The 21,533-nt window shown below is 45.9% G+C and overlaps 1 protein-coding gene across 1 annotated transcript in view; it reads right to left on the bottom strand.

Annotated features, from left to right (window-relative positions):
- Positions 1–1,481: 1,481 nt before the first annotated feature.
- The window catches only part of MACC1 (MET transcriptional regulator MACC1), a 187,514-nt gene continuing 167,462 nt past the window's right edge, over positions 1,482–21,533 (bottom strand). The window contains exon 5 of the mRNA XM_073677839.1: positions 1,482–2,317. Coding sequence (XP_073533940.1) covers positions 2,225–2,317 — 93 coding nt within the window. The 3' untranslated portion in view covers positions 1,482–2,224. The remainder of the gene's footprint in view (positions 2,318–21,533) is intronic.

Here is a 21,533-nt window from a genome sequence, read left to right as displayed (position 1 = left end):
AAACTTCAAGGTAATTTTAGCAGACTACTAAAGTCCCAAGCCTGAATAGATATAACACGTTATCACCAGCAACTCTCTGAGCAATCTGAGTGTATTTAAGGATACAGCAAGGAAGTGCTGATTAACGGCAGAAAGATGAGGATACCTCAGGATCCTAAAGGGAAAGGTATAATCCCCAAGCAAGGTGAGGATCACCGCTGGGTCCTAAAGAGAGGAATCATAAAAGGATCAGGGATATGTTTGTAAGGCCAAATGCAGCGACCTTCTACAGCCAGACACCATATGATTGTCTGTCACACCTCAGTGTCCCCTCCACCGCCCCACGATTGTTCTCCCCATCACACCTCAGTGTCCTCTTCACCACTCCCATTATTGTTCTCCCCACCACAGCTCAGTGTCCTCTCCACCACCCCAATCATTGCTCTCCCATCACACCTCAGTGACCTCTCCCCCACCCCCCATCATTGTTCTCCCCTACCAGACCTCAGTGTCCTCTCCACCACCCCATCATTGTTTTCGCCCACCCACCTCAGTGTCCTCTCCACCACCCCATTATCGTTCTTCCCCACAACACTCAGTGTTCTCTCCCCCACCCCTATCATTGTTCTCCCCCACCAACCCTCAGTGTCCTCTCCCCAGAACATTGGCTAAAAAAAACAACACTCACCTCTCTGTCCGTTTCCCCGCAGCATAGTTGTCGCCCGCAACTTTCTCTCTGACACAGTCATGTGCTGCATGCTAACGTAACGTCATCAAACAACGCGGGCCTGTGTCAGAGAGAAAGTGCCGGCAGGAATTAGAGGATGTGTTCCTGCAGCTCCGCTACCATTTACTCCTGTAGGCAGTAGAGCTGCAGGGATCGCTCCCTACCCACCGCACATGATGAGAGCTATCTGGCCATGGCCCCCCCGGAGCCTCCGGCTCAGAGAAACAGGTCAGATTGTACTCATTATCAGCCATCCTGCAAGGGCCCCCTCCACCTCCGGGCCCTGGTGCAGCTGCACCGGCGGTATGTCCGCCCCTGAGGCAGCATGTATCAATTGTTGGGTTCCCTTTGAATTCAGGCGCATGACACTTGTAAGATGCACCTACTTAATTAAGTGGTTTGTGCCTCTTAATACAGCAGGCCTGTTGATTAAGACTGACATATCCAATTGAAGTTTTAATGAATGAGGGCTTTTGTCTGTGGGGTGCTCCATTTGTTACTCTGTGTGTTCATCCACATTGCAGATCAGTGCACGAGCTGAGTGCCATTCAGCTTAATTGAACCTAGGACTGTATGATCTGCAAAACAGACAAATGCATGCTGCATGTCAGTCCAGGTGGAAAACTGTTCATGTGCAATTAACCAGCGTGGTGTTCATGTCCAGGACCAAAACTACACTCAACTAAACTCCCACGCACTGTGGATATGACTGCAGTCTGTGTGCAGTTTCATGATGACAAGTGCACTGGCTCTATGTCATTTGGCACAAATCTACCCATCAGTCTTGAATCTGCAAAAAGAAAAAAAATTTGATGGCTCATGCTGCTTTTCCACACCAACCACAAAACACTTGTGAAATGTGTCACTGTTATTAATCTGGGTGCTATCTGTGTACAGCCTCTCGTGCAAATAGGCAGCACAGGGATCAAAGCTAGTCCTGTAACAAAGTCATTATGCACAATTATCCAGCAAGTAATATAACAGTACGTAATGGACATGGACAATGCAAACTGTAATAGAACTTATTGGCTACATTCTAATTTTTGTCAATGTAGATCGGCTCCATTTCAAGGTATTAAGAGTCTCTGCAGCCAAGAACAACCTTCTATGGGCTGCAATTCTGTCTATTTTTTTCCTTAAAGAAAATAATTTGCTGTAAATTAGCTCATTCCTTTCCACAGATACAGTTACACATCTGGTTTACCACATATCTAAAAAACAATGTTCTTTACCAAACTGAAATGACTTTTCCTACAACAGAAAGATATCCATTACTTTGATGTAATGCTATACAACATGTTGTAGTCAGACAATCATTATCTCGCAGAGGCTGATGTTTCATTTAGTTGTCTGACATTCATAAATGAAACAGATTAAAATCAATACATATCATTATGACCATAGCACACGGCTAAACAAATTGATACATGTTCCAAATAATAACATATTTTGCTATTAGTATCGGTTCCGTCAGAGTCTTATGTTATTGTTCAGGCATTTGTTTTCATCTGTCTTCTTCTAGAGGGGCATACTTTCCAGATTCAATATTATATAGAAATAAGTATGCTTATGGCTACATCTTGTCCACCATTTTTTTATGTTCCAATGTATCTAGAATAAGAAGAGAACAACTTTACTAGAAGTATTAATTAAAATTCACCTATTTTGTGTACAGCTCCTATGTATTTTTATGTTTTCTTATAATTAACCATTCTAAACAAACCTTCTGTAGTCTGATCCCGGAGTCATAGTTACATATGATGAATAATGACTTCGGTCCATCAAGTTCAACCTTTCTACACCAATTGTACATTTTGTCACTAATCTAACTATAACCCCCAATGTTATGTGTATTAAGGAAATCATCCAGCCCTTTTTTAAAAGCTGTTATAGTGTCCATTACTACCTCTTGTGGTCGGGCATTCCACAGTCTGACGGCTCCGACTGTAAAGAACCCTTTCCTGTTATGTGCCGAAATCACTAATGTTGAGCCACCCCCGTAGTGTTCGAGTTCGGTTCGGTTCGTCGAACACCCGTATGTTCGCTGAACTGTTCGTCGAAGTGTTCGTGGAACACCTTCGAACACAGTTAAAAGCAATGGCAGGCAAACAAAAACACAAAGAAACACATAGAAAACACTTCCAAAAGCTGACAAACTGCTCAGAAGACACAACTAACACATGCAAAAGTGACAAGTACATATAGTCATGCGAAAAGAAAAGAGGTGGAGGAGTAAAAGGAGGGGGAGACACAGATATAGGCATGTCATGCCCTTCTAAAATCAAGAAAGGCTGGAGTAAAAATCTAAAATCAGCCTACCAACACCCAGATGTCGTGACAAGAAAATTAAAAAAAGAAATATCTTTAGGTAGAATGGCAGTTCCATTCAGAACACTTTCCTTACAAGAAGTAGTGGTATCCTCGTTGTGAGTTGTGCCAAAAACGAAACCCAATACATTCGGACTAATCCACCATTTGTCATATCCAAGGGGCATGTCAGTAAACGACAACATCGACGCGGAACAAAGTACAGTAGTATATACGGTACATCCTTTGACAAGGCAATCAGGTGGATCAAGAAGTTGGGAAGGGTCACCCTAATGGCCAAAACAGACATTGATGCGGCATTCCGGTTACTTACTACCTGTGCCTCCGAATAGTGTCCACCTATTGGGCTGCTTCTGGGAAGGAGCATACTATATAGATCGCTGTTTGCCCATGGGGTGCTCCAGATCCTGCTCAATATTTGAGGTGTTTAGTTGCTTCCTCGAATGGGTTGTAATGGACGTTTCTAAGGGGGCACATATTATCCATTACCTCGTCAACTTCTTATGCCTGGGCCCAAAAGATTCGCCACAGTGTGAATACACGCGGTAGTCCACCTGTGAGAAGGAGAGAGCTGGAGGGAGAGCGGACACTACAGAGCTGAGGGGTTAGATGGAGAACGGAAGAAGGACAGAGGGCGAGAGAGGTAAGGGAGTACAGTGGAAGGCCGACCTGAGCTCCAGCACGTTCCTGCTGGGCGGGGAACAGCTCTGGGAAGAAAATCCGTTTGCGCATCCCTTTGAGGTTACGGGTGCGAGCGGGCAGAGGGACTATGCTGGAGTGCGAAGCCGACACGGCAAGTCCGTTCCTGCCCGTGCGACATCCGTGTCGCCGGGTTTGTGCCAGAGCTGCGGTGGACCCTGGTGGCCAGACCCCTCTCCCAATACTGGTGCCGGTCCGCTGGTGGGTCGCCGAGGTGAGGGGGAGTAACATCTGCAGAAGAAAGGCCATCTTCCAGCCAAACTAAGATGTCTACTTCTTTTCGTGGACAATGTGATACGATCCCTTTCTTATGGCCACGCCCATCGCTACAAATTCCAGATGAGGCACAAAAACAGCAGGTGCTTCAACGGATATCAAGTGCTCCTTCAAGTGGGCTCTCCTCCACCTCAACTTCAACATCACAAATACTCCAGTCCTCAGAGGTGTCACCCCAATCGCACTTGCTTCCTCACAACTCCCAAGTCTCCAGCTGCCAGTCTGAGTAACACAGATGGTTGAGTCTGCACAGCTGTTTACTCAAACTATAGCCTGGGAAACGGAGGTCTGCTCCAGAGCTTCTGTTAATCCAGACAAGGAAATGATCTGCACTGATACCCAGAATCTTTATGAGTCGGATCCAGGACCAGATGAAGAAGGTTCTGAGCATAATGTAGACCCTCGTTCCCAAACTGTAACTCCTGTTGGTGGAGACAATGATGAAGACGATGATGAGACTCAAATACCTGACTTGAGCGACAACTTGACTTTTCGGTCAGGGCAGGAAGAGGTTGGCTCTGAGGATGACGGGTGTGAGAACACACAGGGTGATGATGATGATGTTGGAGATTCCACTTACTGTCAACCCACAGTCAGCCAGTCGATGAGGTCAGCAGAGGAGGTGGAGGAGGATGTGACTAGCCCAGGGGATGGGGATGACTCGGTACCCGGGCCTTTGCCAGGCCTTCGGGATGTCGCGGTGGTCGGCTCCCAGGCCCGTACCCTGGGGTCACTCTTTAAAAGGGTGGATAATTGTTAATTTTATAAGAGTTCGTGACGCCACCTGTGGTATCTGGTGAGAAGCACCAGCGCTGCAGCAGTCCACTGAGGCCAGTGATAAGGCAGCTCGATGGTATAGCTCCCCACAGGTGGAGCTAGGCCTCAGGGCAGCGTATGTAGGGGGAATGCAGGACAGGCGAGACCCAGCTGGGTCAGAGCAAGAACGGGAACGGACACGGTAGTCACTTCAGTACCTTTTACTGGTGGAAATTCAGGCACATCCTGGAGCACTGTAGGGTGAAGGGTGCATATCAGGATCCTCCCCAATGAGCGGGTGTAGGGCCTCCTGTTTCTTGCCTCTGCGTAGTAAGTTTCTGACCTGCCTGGAGCTAGGCCTAACTTTGTCTCTGTCCTGCGCTGGCTGACCTTGTGGTAGGGGCTTTTCTTGGAGTTCACGCTCCCAGTATGCGGGGCCTAAGCATCTCCTGGCTCTGTTATGTATCAGCACCTTAGTGATCCTGGGACTTGTAGTTCTCCAAGGATTCCGGTTATGCCTTACTGGTTCATAGAGATCCCAGTATGCTCGGATCCGGTGTCCGGTAAATGCTTCGGGGTGAGCTGGTTAAGCTCCTCTGCCCCCTATGTACTAACTCTCCACTCGCCTTTGGCCTACTCGGGCCCTCACTAGGCTATACACACTAACGGCAGCTTGCCGCGCTTCACCGATCTTATGGCCCCGGCACACCTTAAGCTCCCTGAATCTAGCTAGCAGGAGCTTCGTGCTCCACTGCTGAACTATTAATTGAGTTCTCTTGACTAGACTAAGCTCCACTTCAGACTGACCTCTCTTAGGCTTCTCTACTGCAGGAACTCTTAAGAGGAACTGAACTGCCTAGCTCCACCTTCCCTATTTATATCCCTAACGGGCTCCCTCTGCTGGTCTGGGGTGGAAGGTGGAGATGTGTGAATGTTTATGGGGGCCTCTTGTGGAGGATTCCATCAATGCACTCTTCTAGGATCTGTGATACCAAGCGCAGCTGGGCATCACAGATGCTATTGACGACGAGGTTAGGTTGCGCCTTCCTGGACAGAGATGGAGTCCTGGAAGCACGTCAACAACTGCATCCTCAACCACAACTCTGCCTCTGACCACAAGTCGTGGTGGCTCTACAGGTCGCATGGGCTCTAAGCCTTCCATAGCCTGGGCATCTTTTCAGATCTATAAGGATTACCCAACTCGTGTTATCTGTAATATTTGTCACCAAAAGCTATGTAGAGGCCAAAAAATCCAGAAGCAGTGGGAAGCTCACTGTGCTACAATGCAGCCTAGCGGGCCGAGCCGAACACCGTCTGCCCCATCTTGTGCATCCGCGGCCTCTTCATCCTCTGTGACTGGGGGGACAGCAGCCACACATGTTTTTGAACGCAGACCTGCCACCTCTTTACCCGCAACAGCCAGTGTGATTGGCAGGTCATCATTTCATTTGGAAGTGGAAACACCAGCTGGTGTTGAGCACTCTCCGACATCGAGAGCACCTCCTTTGGATCAAGGCAACCTAACTTTTCCGCCTGCATCTTCCTCACAGACCGGCAGTTTGCCGGGGACACCCTTCTCAACCCCGTCTAAGTACAACAGCCAGCCCTCGGTCCCTCAGATGTGGACAAGTAAAAGACCATTTCCTCCTAGCCATGACAAAGCTAAGAGGTTTAATTTCACCATCTGCAAGCTGTTGGCTACAGAAATGCTGCCTTTCCGCCTGGTGGACACAGAGGATTTTTGAGACCTTATGTCCGTCGCAGTGCCCCAGTACCAGATGCCCAGTCGGCACTACTTCTCAAAGAAAGGTGTGCCTGCGCTACACCAGCATGTCGCACACAACATCACCGCTTCTTTGAGAAACTCTGTGTGTGACAGGGTGCATTTCACCACAGACACTTGGACGAGTAGGCATGGACAGGGGCGTTACATGTCGCTGACTGGGCACTGGGTAACTATGGTAACAGCAGGACAAGGGGCTGCTGTCCAAGTCTTGCCGTCCCCACGAGTTGTGCGTCAATCCTCTTTATCTAGAAGTTCCTCCACTGCTTCTGCCTCCTGAACCTCCTCTTGGTCCTCCACCTGCACCCAAAGCCTGTCTGGTAATGCCACCCGCTTTCTAACTGCACAGAAGGAATCCTGCACACCTCCTTACTATGCTGGCAGCAGGGTTCAACGGCATCAGGCGGTTTTTACTTTGAAATGTCTGGGAAATGTGAGTCACACAGCTGAGGAGTCGTGGTCAGCTCTGGAGACCCAGTTTCATGAATGGTTGTCTCCACTGGACCTGCAACCAGGGAAGGCCGTGTGCGACAATGCTGCAAACCTGGGTGCGGCCCTTCACCGGGGCAATGTCACACACGTGCCTTGTATGGCTCACGTGTTGAACCTGGTTGTCCAGCAATTTTTAGCCCACTATCCCGGACTAGATGGCCTTCTGCAGAGGGCACGGTCGCTGTGTGCTCACTTCCGCCGTTCGCATCCCGCAGCTCAACGACTTACATCTCTACAGAAGTCGTTGGGCCAGCCAGTTCACTGGCTGAAATACGATGTGCCGACATGGTGGAATTCAACTCTGCACATGTTGCAGCGACTGTGGCAGCACCGACAAGCCCTGGTGCAATACGTTCTGACGTATAGCCTGGGCCAACAAGATCCAGAGGTGGGGCAAATCACGCTGCAGGAGTGGTCTCAGATCAGGGACCTATGAAGTTGATGCGCCCCCTGGGCCGTGGGGTACCCGGAGCCGGGCCGGTAGACGCTGGGGGTTGTAGTCACTGTGGCGGTGACCCAGTCCGTGACCCAGGGCGGTCAATCCAAGGGTAATTTGTATATATGGGTTTTATAATGTCCGACTACGCCACCTGTGGAGTGCGGCCAAAGGGGCCACCCGCTGCGGAGTAGTCCTCTGAAGCTGGTGGTTTTGCAGCAATGGTATTATTACTCCCCACAGGAAGAGTGTAGCTTCAGGGCAGTGTGGGTGGATGATGGTGGTTGTAGTGCAGGGAGTCAGTAATGAACACAGAGTCCGTGTGATGCAGTCCCAAGATCTTTACTCACAGTTGTTGCAGTCCAGATTAGAGGTACCAGAGCAATCTCCCCCGTCGTGCTGTGCGTACTCAGTGAGGGGCTCAGTTCACCCCCAGATAGCTCCAGAGTACTTAGCAGGACCCCCTTCTGTGTGTCCTTTCTCTGGCCTTCTCCCTGCACCTCACACCCAGTGACACTTCTATCCGGTATCCTCGGGCCTTGGCGAGCGACGTGTGTTCCATCCCCTGGGTCCTATGTGGCTACCTTCTTAGTGAGACTGGTGTGGACTTTGGCCTGCAGTACATGAAATGCTGCAGCCTCCGGTTTCTAGTTGAGCCTTGCTGTTTCTCCGCTAGTTGAGGGACCGGTTCCCATTATCTGGCCTGTCCCCTCTACCTCCTGGTAGCAGCGGGCGTACGGGTGGCCTTCTGCACGGCCCGTACCCCTAGGGTCCCTTCGGTTCCTGGAGCCTTCCTGCTCCCACTCCTCTCTTCTCTCCTTCAGTCCTGGGCCTCCCAGGCTAGGCCCGCCTCCAGAGCAGAGCTCATGCAGAGCCTCTGCTCCTGTCACTTCTCCTCCTCTGAATGGCTTGCTCTTTCTAAGATGGCTTCCTATTTATACTCTCCCTGTCATGTGCTCCCCTAAGCTGCTTTCTCCACCCACACCGACTACATAGGACCCTCCCGCCAGCTATGTACCTGGGACTGTACTCTCCCTTAGGAGCAATCTCGCCCTACCCCCACTGCGGGTATGTGTTGGATGCAGGTGTTAGGGTCCCGAGCCATACTCCTTCCTTACCTGAGGGTGAGATACCACAACTCTGGTTGAGATGCAGTACCTCTGTGGTGACTGAACCCTCAGTGGTGCCACACACCCTTCTGAACAGTTTTGAAATGGCGACGAAGATGTTTAGTGCTGACGATGCCATTATCAGCATGACTATTCCGGTGATTTACATGCTGGAGCACACGTTAAACAGAATTCAGAGTCAGGTGGTGGGACAAGAGGAGGTGGAGGAAGTAGAGAAGGAGTCGTATGCGGAAGGGATAACATCTCCAAGGTCCAGACGGTCGGCAGCACCAAGGTGGCAGGCATGGGAGGGTGGGAGAGAGGGATTAACCAGGGCGCATGGTAGCAGCCAAACTGTTGAGGAAGGTGCAGGAGCCGAGGAAGAAGTGAAGGACGAACTGGCGATGGGCATGTAAGACTCATCAGATGAGGGAGACCTTGATCACATTTCTGTTGTGTGAGGTTGGGGGGAGAGGGCAGAGGAAGGAAGCATGATTCTTACCTCGCTACCAACACAACAAGGACTTGGTCCTCCTGGATGCGCAAGACACATGAGTGCCTTCTTGCTTCACTACCTGCAACATGATCCTTGGATTGCCAGAATTCGAAGTAATCCCGACTACTGGGTTGCCACACTCTTAGATCCCTGGTACAAAAGTAAATTTGCCGAAATAATTCCTGCCATAGAAAGGGATTCACGCATGCAGGAGTATCAGCAGAGGCTGTTGCAGAATCTTACATGTGCTTTTCCACAAAACACCAGTGGTGCACGTAGTGAATCTCACAGTTCTAACTTGCAAACCGTGGGACTGTCGAGTCTTCATCACTCAAACCGTAACAGTAACACAGTATCTGCTGGTAACAGCAATTTTGTGGAATCGTTTCACCACTTTTTTAGACCATCCTTTGCAAGGTCACAGAAGACAAGAAGTCTGACACATAGTCAACGCCTAGAGAGGATGGTACAGGAGTATCTCCAAGTGAACATCGAAGCCATGACTGTGTCACTGGACCCTTGCTCATTTTGGGATTCCAAACTGGAAAAATGTCCGGAGCTCGCCACTCACACCTTGGAGATCTTGTCATGCCCTGCAGCCAGCGTTCTCTCTGAATGTGTGTTCAGTGCTGCTGGTGGTGTGCTGACAGATAAGCGCACGCGGCTGTCCACTGAGAATGTAGACAGACTCACGTTCATAAAGATGAACAAATCATGCATCCACAAGGACTTTTCTACCCCTGTGTCATCCTGGGGAGACTAAAAGCTTGAGGATTTGGTAAAATCACCTCACCAACCATTTTAAGCAACTCTGGGGCAATTGATGCCACTTAAGTGGTGTCTGTGCCACAATTTTTTGAAAAAATGGAGACTCTTTTTGGAGGCCCCTTGCTGTGTTATACGTGACGTTGGCATCATCAATTCCAGGTGGGTTGGGTCGCCCCCCCCCCTTTTAACTGTAAGAAACTACTTACACTATGGCTTGGGGTAACACAGATGGTTGAGTCTGAAGAGCTGTTTCCTCAGAGGTATGCTCCAAAGTTTCAGTGTCTGTTAGTCAGCGTAGAATTTTTAACTGCATCTAGCCTAAGCAATACTTTGGGCGTAGTAGCCCAGCTGCGAAGCAAGCTGCACCGCCTGTGTATCTAATAAGAATTTTAAATGCATCTAGCCTAGGCAGACTGTGGGGACCCCCAACCAAACCCAGACGCTCAGCCCCCCTACCATCTCCCTTTCCTTGACAATACAATAATGTAACTGGATGGGTGAGGGTCGGTCACAGCTTTATTTACTCTTTATACTCATTCAATTAGAAAGGCATTTTATTTCTAAAATAATTCAGCTTGTTGCAGCATGCCCTGGGTCTCCACACCGGCAAGTTGGCCAACAAGTGTAATTCTCCAACATGTCCTTTCTATTTCCAGGCCACTGTGGATCCTGCATACTCGTATGTAGGACTCTGACCCCCATCCATCACTCTTAACGCTTGTTCCACTCCGTCCTGGAGTACTGACAGGAATATGTCCAGTCCAATATCCATTAAGTGAACACCGTCAGGCCGTATGAGGCCTGCTTTATCTCCTTCCAGTTGTCGGTGTTGTATCACTACACCGCCTCTGTCTCTTCTAAATTTTGCCATCCGAATATTTATTACCAGCCTTGTCCGTTCAATGGCCGTGATGTCTCGCGCACCTTGCCATACCACTATCGGCACAATCTCTGACCATACTATAGTTAGTTTTGTGAAAAATTCTCTGAAGCACTCAGTGTCTAGTTTCATTATTGCCATTAGTTATGCTCTTGTGATGACCTAGGTCGTTTCCCCTGGCCTGTATAACTAAGATGACTGGACCTCTTGCCTCTCTCCCTACCTTGATTACCTCCATTAGTACCTGTGGCCATAGCAGGCCTCTAATACCTCTCCAGTTGAAATATGTGTTATGAAACTTTAATTTCCTCCCGCCTGGGCGGACTTTTGCCATTTTTTCTGCCCAATATATATACGAGTGGCCTATCACCCACACTGTTGACTTAGCGTCACCTGTAAAAGAAACAAACCACGTTAGGATAACAAGTCCGGTCTTATGTATCTCGCCAAACACGTGGATCGCCATCTCCCTATCCTCTGAACTTCCGTTTCTGACAGTCCTGCTCTTGCTGCTTCCGTGGCCGCGCCTATGCGGAATGAGTGTGTCCCGTAATCTTTGGGGTGGTTCCCTGCCGATGTTATGCATTTATTAAATATAGTTTGGAACTGATATCTTGATAATGGCATTCCATCAATGTGTGATAGGAAGAAATTACTTTGTGATCTGATGGCTATATATGTTTTTACTATTGTTACCCAACTCAGTGTACCGTTTGTGGGTTGTAGAAGTACCCAAGTGCCCCTGCCCGCTGGAACCGTTTTCGATTGGCGTATGCGTAGACGTATTGCATTATTGGCTATGACTACGTCCTGGTGTAATAAGCCTCCACTGGTGGTAATTTTGGATTGAGGGACTAATTCGCTTATGCATAGCTCCCCGAAGAAGGCAATCGCAAATGCAGTAGACAGTAGTGTTGCTTCAAGTTGTGAGTGTCATGTTAATGGTGTTAGGGATATGATGTGAGAAATCAGTTTTAGTGACACGGGATGGGACGTCTACACTCCTGACTTGGCTGACCCCTTTTCCACCCTTTTATGGATTGTCTGATGATGAATCTCTTTGTCACATCTCCCCAATTAAGTAGTTGGAAGTGAAATGCAACTCCAGTCAGACACCCCTGCGCTGACGCCCCTGATATGCCCCTCATCATTAGCTGGTGGAGAAATTCTATGGTGACTTGTAATCTGGCTTGTTCACATTGGTCAACCCGTCTGCTTGCTACTAGTCGTGTCCACTCTTCCCATGCCTTACCGTATGCTTGCCACGTCGACGGAGCAACTGACGCTCTGATTAATGGCATCAACTATTCGCCACTAGATCCCATAGGGGGGGTGGGCAACAGTTGCCCAATGGGTGGGCGTTGGGGAGGAGCTCTGTGAAAACCTGTCAATTGAATTATGGTAAAGCGTTAGCAGCAGCTTTAGACCCCTCAGCATCGTGGCTAGCGCGGACCCATACATTGTGTTTTAGGCACAGGAATGCTAGCCGGCGTAGTAGGCCTAGCACTGGGAGAGACGATGATGCCATCTTACTAATGCAGTGCGCTAGGCTGGTGTTTTTTGTTATGAAGCGTATATTTTTGTTAGCCGTGCGCGCGCCCCATAATTCTATTGCTACCACTATTGGGAAGAAAAATTATTTTCTGGGCTAGATGCAGCTAAAAATTATTATTAATTTCAAAGCTGGTGGAGCTTGGTATAGATGGCCTTATACAATGAGTACCACACACTGCTACTAAGCCCAAAATTATTTTCCAGGCTAGATGCAGCTAAAAATTATTATTGATTTCAAAGCTGGTGGAGCTTGGTATAGATGGCCTAATACAATGAGTACCACACACTACTAGTATGCCGAAAATTATTTTCCAGGCAAGATGCAGCTAAAAATTATTAGTAATTTGAAAGCTGGTGGAGCTTAGTATAGATGGCCTAATAGAATGAGTACCAAACACTGCTAATATGTCCAAAATTATTTTACAGGCAAAATGCAGCTAAAAATTATTATTAATTTCAAAGCTGGTGGAGTTTGGTATAGATGGCCTAATACAATAAGTACCACACACTACTACTATGCCCAAAATTATTTTCCAGGCAAGATGCAGCTAAAAATTATTAGTAGTTTCAAAGCTGGTGGAGCTTAGTATAGATGGCCTAATAGAATGAGTACCACACACTGCTAATATGCCCAAAATTATTTAATAGGCAAGATGCAGCTAAAAATTATTATTAATTGTAAAGCTGGTGGAGCTTGGTATAGATGGCCTAATACAATGAGTACCACACACTACTACTATGCCCAAAATTATTTTCCAGGCAAGATGCAGCTAAAAATTATTAGTAATTTGAAAGCTGGTGGAGCTTAGTTTAGATGGCCTAATAGAATGAGGACCACACACTGCTAATAAGCCCCAAATTGTTTTACAGGCATGATGCAGCTAAAAATTATTAGTAATTTCAAAGCTGGTGGAGCTTGGTATAGATGGCCCAATACAATGAGTACCAAACACTGCTACTAAGCCCAAAATGATTTTCCAGGCAAGATGCAGCTAAAAATTATAATTAATTTCAAAGCTGGTTAAGCTTGGTATAGATGGCCTAATACAATGAGTACCACACACTACTACTATGCCCAAAATTATTTTCCAGGCAAGATGCAGCGAAAAATTATTAGTAATTTGAAAGCTGGTGGAGCTTAGTATAGATGGCCTAATAGAATGAGTACCACACACTGCTAATATGTCCAAAATTATTTTACAGGCAAAATGCAGCTAAAAATTATTATTAATTTCAAAGCTGGTGGAGTTTGGTATAGATGGCCTAATACAATAAGTACCACACACTACTACTATGCCCAAAATTATTTTCCAGGCAAGATGCAGCTAAAAATTATTAGTAGTTTCAAAGCTGGTGGAGCTTAGTATAGATGGCCTAATAGAATGAGTACCACACACTGCTAATATGCCCAAAATTATTTAATAGGCAAGATGCAGCTAAAAATTATTATTTATTGTAAAGCTGGTGGAGCTTGGTATAGATGGCCTAATAAAATGAGTACCACACACTACTACTATGCCCAAAATTATTTTCCAGGCAAGATGCAGCTAAAAATTATTAGTAATTTGAAAGCTGGTGGAGCTTAGTTTAGATGGCCTAATAGAATGAGGACCACACACTGCTAATAAGCCCCAAATTATTTTACAGTCATGATGCAGCTAAAAATTATTAGTAATTTCAAAGCTGGTGGAGCTTGGTATAGATGGCCCAATACAATGAGTACCACACACTGCTACTAAGCCCAAAATGATTTTCCAGGCAAGATGCAGCTAAAAATTATAATTAATTTCAAAGCTGGTTAAGCTTGGTATAGATGGCCTAATACAATGAGTACCACACACTACTACTATGCCCAAAATTATTTTCCAGGCAAGATGCAGCGAAAAATTATTAGTAATTTGAAAGCTGGTGGAGCTTAGTATAGATGGCCTAATAGAATGAGTACCACACACTGCTAATATGCCCAAAATTATTTTACAGGCAAGATGCAGCTAAAAGTTATTATTAATTTCAAAGCTGGTGGAGCTTGGTTTAGATGGCCTAATACAATGAGTACCACACACTACTACTATGCCCAAAATTATTTTCCAGGCAAGATGCAGCTAAAAATTATTAGTAATTTGAAAGCTGGTGGAGCTTAGTTTAGATGGCCTAATGGAATGAGTACCACACACTGCTAATATGCCCAAAATTATTTTATAGGCAAGATGCAGCTAAAAATTATTATTAATTTCAAAGCTGGTGGAGCTTGGTATAGATGGCCTAATACAATGAGTACCACACACTACTACTATGCCCAAAATTATTTTCCAGGCAAGGTGCAGATAAAAATTATTAGTAATTTGAAAGCTGGTGGAGCTTAGTATAGATGGCCTAATAGAATGAGTACCACACACTGCTAATATGCCCAAAATTAATTTCCAGGCAAGATGCAGCTAAAAATTATTATTAATTTCAAAGCTGGTGGAGCTTGGTATAGATGGCCTAATACAATGTGTACCACACACTACTACTATGCCCAAAATTATTTTCCAGGCAAGATGCAGCTAAAAATTATTATTAATTTCAAAGCTGGTGGAGCTTGGTATAGATGGCCTAATACAATGAGTACCACACACTGCTACTATGCCCAAAATTATTTTCCAGGCAAGATGCAGCTAAAAATTATTAGTAATTTGAAAGCTGGTGGAATTTAGTATAGATGGCCTAATAGAATGAGTACCACACACTGCTAATATGCCCAAAATTATTTTACAGGCAAGATGCAGCTAAAAATTATTATTAATTTCAAAGCTGGCGGAGCTTGGTATAGATGGCCTAATACAATGAGTACCACACACTACTACTATGCGTAAAATTATTTTCCAGGCAAGATGCAGCTAAAAATTATTAGTAATTTGAAAGCTGGTGGAGCTTAGTATAGATGGCCTAATAGAATGAGTACCACACACTGCTAATATGCCCAAAATTATTTTATAGGCAAGATGCAGCTAAAAATTATTATTAATTTCAAAGCTGGTGGAGCTTGGTATAGATGGCCTAATACAATGAGTACCACACACTACTACTATGCCCAAAATTATTTTCCAGGCAAGATGCAGCTAAAAATTTTTAGTAATTTGAAAGCTGGTGGTGCTTAGTATAGATGGCCTAATAGAATGAGTACCACACACTGCTAATATGCCCAAAATTATTTTCCAGGCAAGATGCAGCTAAAAATTATTATTAATTTCAAAGCTGGTGGAGCTTGGTATAGATGGCCTAATACAATGTGTACCACACACTACTACTATGCCCAAAATTATTTTCCAGGCAAGATGCAGCTAAAAATTATTATTAATTTCAAAGCTGGTGGAGCTTGGTATAGATGGCCTAATACAATGAGTACCACACACTGCTACTATGCCCAAAATTATTTTCCAGGCAAGATGCAGCTAAAAATTATTAGTAATTTGAAAGCTGGTGGAATTTAGTATAGATGGCCTAATAGAGTGAGTACCACACACTGCTAATATGCTCAAAATTATTTTACAAGCAAGATGCAGCTAAAAATTATTATTAATTTCAAAGCTGGTGGAGCTTGGTATAGATGGCCTAATACAATGAGTACCACACACTGCTACTAAGCCCAAAATTATTTTCCGGCTAGATGCAGCTAAAAATTATTATTAATTTCAAAGCTGGTGGAGCTTGGTATAGATGGCCTAATAGATTGAGTACCACACACTGCTACAGGCCCAAAAGGTTTTACTTGGCTAGGTGCAGTAAAAAATTAGTATTACATACACAGGTGGTGTAGCTTGCAACACAGATAGGCTACTCCACTGACTAACACACACTGCAAGAGGCCCAAAAGGATTTGCTTTGCTAGATTTAGCCAAATGCTGTGATTAACACTTGCACAGCACTAAAACAGACCTGCCTGGCAAAAAGTGATAGGAACTGATGTAACCTAGCCCTCAAAGGGGCTGCAATTACAAACTAGTCCCTACTCCCTAAACCTTTCTGTCTATTTAAGAGAAAATTCGCTTGCAATTCAGTTACACAATATAGCGCTAACAGCAGCAGCAGTGCCATCTAACACTCAGCTGCAGCAGTGAGAAAATGGTGGCGACGGGGAAAATGGCTGGGTTTTATATGGCAAGGACATGTGACGTACACAGCCAATGACACATGCCCTTGCTTGTGTGAATAAAAGCACTTCGCTCCGTGCGTGCGCTGCTGATAGGCTGACAGACTGCACCTCCCCACTGCAAATGCGGGAAAGAGAAAAAAAATGGAGATCTTCATTATTTCTGTAGAGATCCATCCCATGCCCCTCCCCCCGCCCCGCTGTACACTCAAACTGTGTATTAACATTGATTATCAGCATTACTGTGAAAAAATCCATTTACGATTTCTGTGCACGAACAGTTATCGAACATAACCTCGAGCAGCTGAATTTTTTTCAAATCGTTCGGGTTCGTCGAACGGCTCGAACACCGCCCAAAACAGCTCGAATTTGTGACTCACCCCCTGGGCCGTGGGGCACGTGGATCCGGGCGATAGGGGAACGATGGGAGTAGTAGTGGCGGCCCGGTCCCGCGGCTCAGGGTGGTCAGACCAATGGTAGTCTGTTACGCGCTTCAGATAATGTCCGACTACGCCACCTGTGGATTGCGGTTATTAGGAACCGCCGCTGCAAGGCAGTCCGCTGGGGCTGATGATGGGTGCAGCTGAGGTGATGTGACTCCCCACGGGAAGAGTGCAGCCCCAGGGCAGTGTAGTGGATGGTGGGAGTGATGGTAGTGCGAGTCCCGGTGCTGATAGTGCTGGAGGCGCGAAGGAGCACACAGACAACAAGTTACAGTCCAGGGTCTTTACTCACAGTTCGTTTGTTCCGGGTCACTTCTGTCAGCAGTGACCGCCCGAGCCGTGCTGCGTCCACCAGGTGAGGGGCTCGGTCAACTCCCAGGCAGCTCAGGAGCATGGCACAGGACCCCCTTTAATCCTTTCTCTGGCCTGCCTCACCAGTGGCGCACTTTTGTCCAGCTGCCGCGGACTTGTGCGGTTAAACGTGGGCCCCGTCCTCCGCTGTCCTATATGGTGCCTTCCTAGCAGGTTTGATGAGGTGTCGCACCAATAGATGATCACGACGACCGGTCTTTGGCTGAGGGTTGTTTCTCCTCCACCAACTTGGGATCCGGTACCCTTAATCTGCCTGACCCTTCACCCTGGATTCTCGTGGGTTCTTAGGGTCCCTTCCACCTTCTCGTTACTGAGCCCTTCTGTTTCTCTGTCTCTCCTTCTTTGCAGTTCCTGTTCTGTTCCTTTCTGTTCCTTTCTCTTGGAGCTGAGATGAGCCAGAATCTCAGCTCCCCTTCACCTCCTCCTCGGCCTCTCACTAGGCCCTCCTGGAGTAGAGCTCCTACAGAGCCTCTACTCCCTGTCTTCTCCTCTGGCTGAACTGACCTAGATCTAAGATGGTGCCCACCTTTTATACCTCCCTCTAGCCATGAGCCCAGGTGACCAGCAAACAATGGGCTCCTACCTACGCTCAGAAACTGCCCCCTATCTGCCCCTACAGCACTGGGTGTTCCACCCCTCCCTCCCCACTTCAGAAGGGACATGGTCGGTCGTGCCTGCACTTATGTCTAGTGGGAGCACCGTTGAGCTGTCCCTCGGAAATGGGGTGTGTGTGCTGTATGCAGCTAACTGAGCCCTGGTCCATTCTCCATCCTTACCCTGGGAGTGGAATATCACACCTCTGGCAGAGGTGCAATACCCCTGTAGCGGCCGAGCCCTCGGGGTGCTACATTTGAAATTGGCGAACAGTTCGATTCGAACACCGCTCATCTCTAGAAATCACCTTTCTTCCACCCGTAATGAGTGCCCTCTGGTCCTTAGTATGGTCTTTGGAAGGAATAAGTCATATACCAGTCCTTTGTTCTGACCACATATATATTTGTACATGTAAATGTGATCCCCTCTGAGGCATCTTTTTCTAAGCTAAACAAGCTCAACTTTTCCAATCTCCCATCGTATGAGAGGCCTTCCATCCCTTGTAATAATCTAGTTGCCTGCCTTTGAACTGACTCTAACTTCTGAATATCCTTTTAAAATGTGAAGCCTAAAACTGGATTTCCTATTCTATTTGTGGCCTCACCAGTGATTTATAAAGGGGTAACAGTACATTGGGATCGCGGAATTTTATTTCTCTTTTTATACATCCTAAAATCTTGCTTGCTTTAGTGACTGCTGCTTGACATTGAGTACTGCTGCTCAGCTTACTTCTAACCAGAATATCCAAGTCCTTCTCCTGTTCTGTAGCCAAGAGTTTACTCCCATTTAATGTATATGCAGCAATAGGATTACTCTGTGCTAGATGCATTACTCTACATTTATCTCCATTAAGCCTCATTTCCCAAGTGTTTGCCCATTCAGACATCTTATCCAGATCATTTTGTAAAATTGTGCCATTGTATCATAGAGGGAATTTATTAAAAATAGTGTTTTGTTTGCCAAACTTGGACAAAAAGTTTGCAAAAGTAGGATACTGCAAATTTATTAGGAGGTGGATGCCTCTTAATAAATTGGGTACATCTTTATGGCTGTCCTTGTTTCAGCATATGAAAACTAAGCTCATTATGACTGAGCTGGCATAAATACCTGATATAATTAAAAGGGTTAAGGATTTATTATTAAAAGAGTATATTATTAAAAGTCTGCACTGTTCTCAAGAACTAAATATTTTATTGCTTATGGCTTATTGACAAGGTTACCAGCCACTGCTGCAGTCTTGGTGGCCAAACATGCAAAGTGCGTACAAGCTCTATCCAATAAAACTTGCTCTGAAGCTGGCTGATATCATTGGTTGTGCACTCTTACCTTCCGATCCTAGCCAGATTCAGAGCTACTGTGTTACTCCAAAGCTTCCTCATGTAGCAGCAGAGAGAGCTCAGTTTGGGCCAGTGGCACAATGAAGACACTTGTCTGAACAGTCAACAAAACAGTAGACCCTCTAAAAGGAGGAAGCAGGGAGGCTGAGGAACAGTGTGCCCCTTCTGAAGTTGTTGAGACAAACCCTCTAAGCTAGTAAATGAGTCACTTACAAAAGTGCTCTGCAACTTATTACTAAATTGCTGTAGCCGGTGCAAATGGGCAAGAAGTTGCATAATTTTTGCATAAACACTAAATGTGCCAAATTTAACATCTTTTATGTGACAAAAAATAGCACCGAGGTGTGAGAAATTCCCTAAACATACTGCAAGTTCAGTAAGAAGTATGATGCGTATCAGTACCAAACAGTTGTTCAATTGTAGGTCATGGTAATTTCCAGGCGACTAATCTAAACCTTATTTGTATCCAATTGTACAAGCTGAACCATAGCTACAAGTGTGATACATTAGACAGCACGGTGGCTCAGTGGTTAGCATTGTAGCCTTGCAGTGCTGGGGTCCAGGGCTCAAATCCCACCAAGGCCAACATCTACCAGGAGTTTGTATGTACTCCCCATGTTTGTGTGGGTTTCCTCCTGGTTCTCCTGTTTCCTCCCACACTCCAAAGACATACTGATAGGAAATCCTGATTGAGAGCCCCAATGGGGACAGTGTCAATAATATCTGTAAAGCGCTGTGGAATGAATGGTGCTATATAAGTGAATAAAATAAATAAATACAAAAATAAATTATATTTACCTTTAAATATAGTATAGTATATAGTATGGTGACAAATAGAAAGTTTTGGACCACATCTTTTGCCAGAAAAAGTGTAATTGAAGAGAGTTTAAGTACTCGCACCATGGAGTAGTTGTGATTAGTGATGAGCGAGCATGTTCTCTACTGCTCGGTGCTCGCCCGAGCATCTCACTGCTCGACATGCTCGGCGCTCGTCAAGTATTTCCGGGGTTGCTCGGTGGGAGCTCGGGTCTCCTCCCTGCATGTTTGGCGCTCTTTAGAGAGCCAATGAACATGCAGGGATAGCCCGCCACTCACTGTTATGCCGTAGCCATGTTGGTTTTGGCATTACAGTGATTGGCTGGCCGCACAACGTCATCAGGTCTATATCAGACCTGGCGCCACCATGCTCGTCACAGTCAATCCGGAATCAGACAGTGTAGGGAGAGCTGCTGCTGAGCTAGGGAGAGATTCGCATGTTTCTAGTTAGTGTAGGTGTACCAAACTATATTAGAGACACATATCCTTCTCAACAAACAGTCCTTCTGAGGACTAATCTATCTGCAGAGATATCAGGCAGGCAGTGTATATAGGCAGGCAGGCAGTGTATATAGCAGACTGCGGTGCATATAGCACAAGAGGCTCCATTCCAGTTCTGCCTTCTGCTGCTGTTAGATATTTCTAGACAAAGGCCCAGGTCTCAGGGGCCATGAATAATTTTTTGGATCTTAAACCTTATTATTTGCTTAAAAAAGCAATCCAGAGAACACAGTTTTTCTGCGCCATTTGCTTGTTGGCACTGCAGAATACAGCCAGGTCCTTTCCATATTACAGCGCTAGAAATCCAGCTATTTTCTCTGTCACACGGATCACATATACATTTTTAGAAAATACTGCCATTTCTAACCTCCATTAAAAATTTGTTTCAGTGTGTCAGTGAAACAATTGACACCAGATTGCTGTTCAAAATAGTTACCTACAGGCCAGGTATTTAAAACTGTATTTTCTCCATCACACGGATCACATATACGTTTTCAGAAAATACTGCAATTTCATACCTTCATTAAAAATTTGTTGCAGTGTGTCAGTGAAGCAATTGACCCCAGATTGCTGTTCAAAATAGTTACCTATAGGCCAGGTATGTAAAACTGTGTTTTCTCCGTCACACGGATCACATATACGTTTTCAGAAAATACTGCCGTTTCTGGACTCCATTAAAAATTTGTTTCAGTGCGTCAGTGAAGCAATTGACCCCAGAATGCTGTTCAAAATAGTTACCTACAGGTCAGGTATTTAAACCTGTGTTTTCTCCGTCACACAGATCATATATACGTTTTTAGAAAATACTGCCATTTCGGACCTTCATTAAAAATTTGTTGCGCTTTGTCAGCGAAGCAATTGACTCCAGATTGCTGTTCAAAATAGTTACTTACAGGCCAGGTATCTAAAACTGTGTTTTCTCCGTCACACGGATCACATATACGTTTTCAGAAAATACTGCCATTTTGGACCTTCATTAAACATTTCTTGTAGTGTGTCAGTGAAGCAATTGACCCCAGATTGCTGTTCAAAATAGTTAGCTACAGGCCAGGTAT

Source organism: Phyllobates terribilis, unplaced genomic scaffold (genome assembly GCF_046119375.1).
Source record: "Phyllobates terribilis strain yellow unplaced genomic scaffold, ASM4611937v1 Scaffold_4__5_contigs__length_816908805, whole genome shotgun sequence".
NCBI classification, from domain to species: Eukaryota; Metazoa; Chordata; class Amphibia; order Anura; family Dendrobatidae; genus Phyllobates; species Phyllobates terribilis.
The sequence above is the reverse complement of the archived record's forward strand: the minus strand, read 5'-3'. Positions and strand labels throughout refer to the sequence as shown.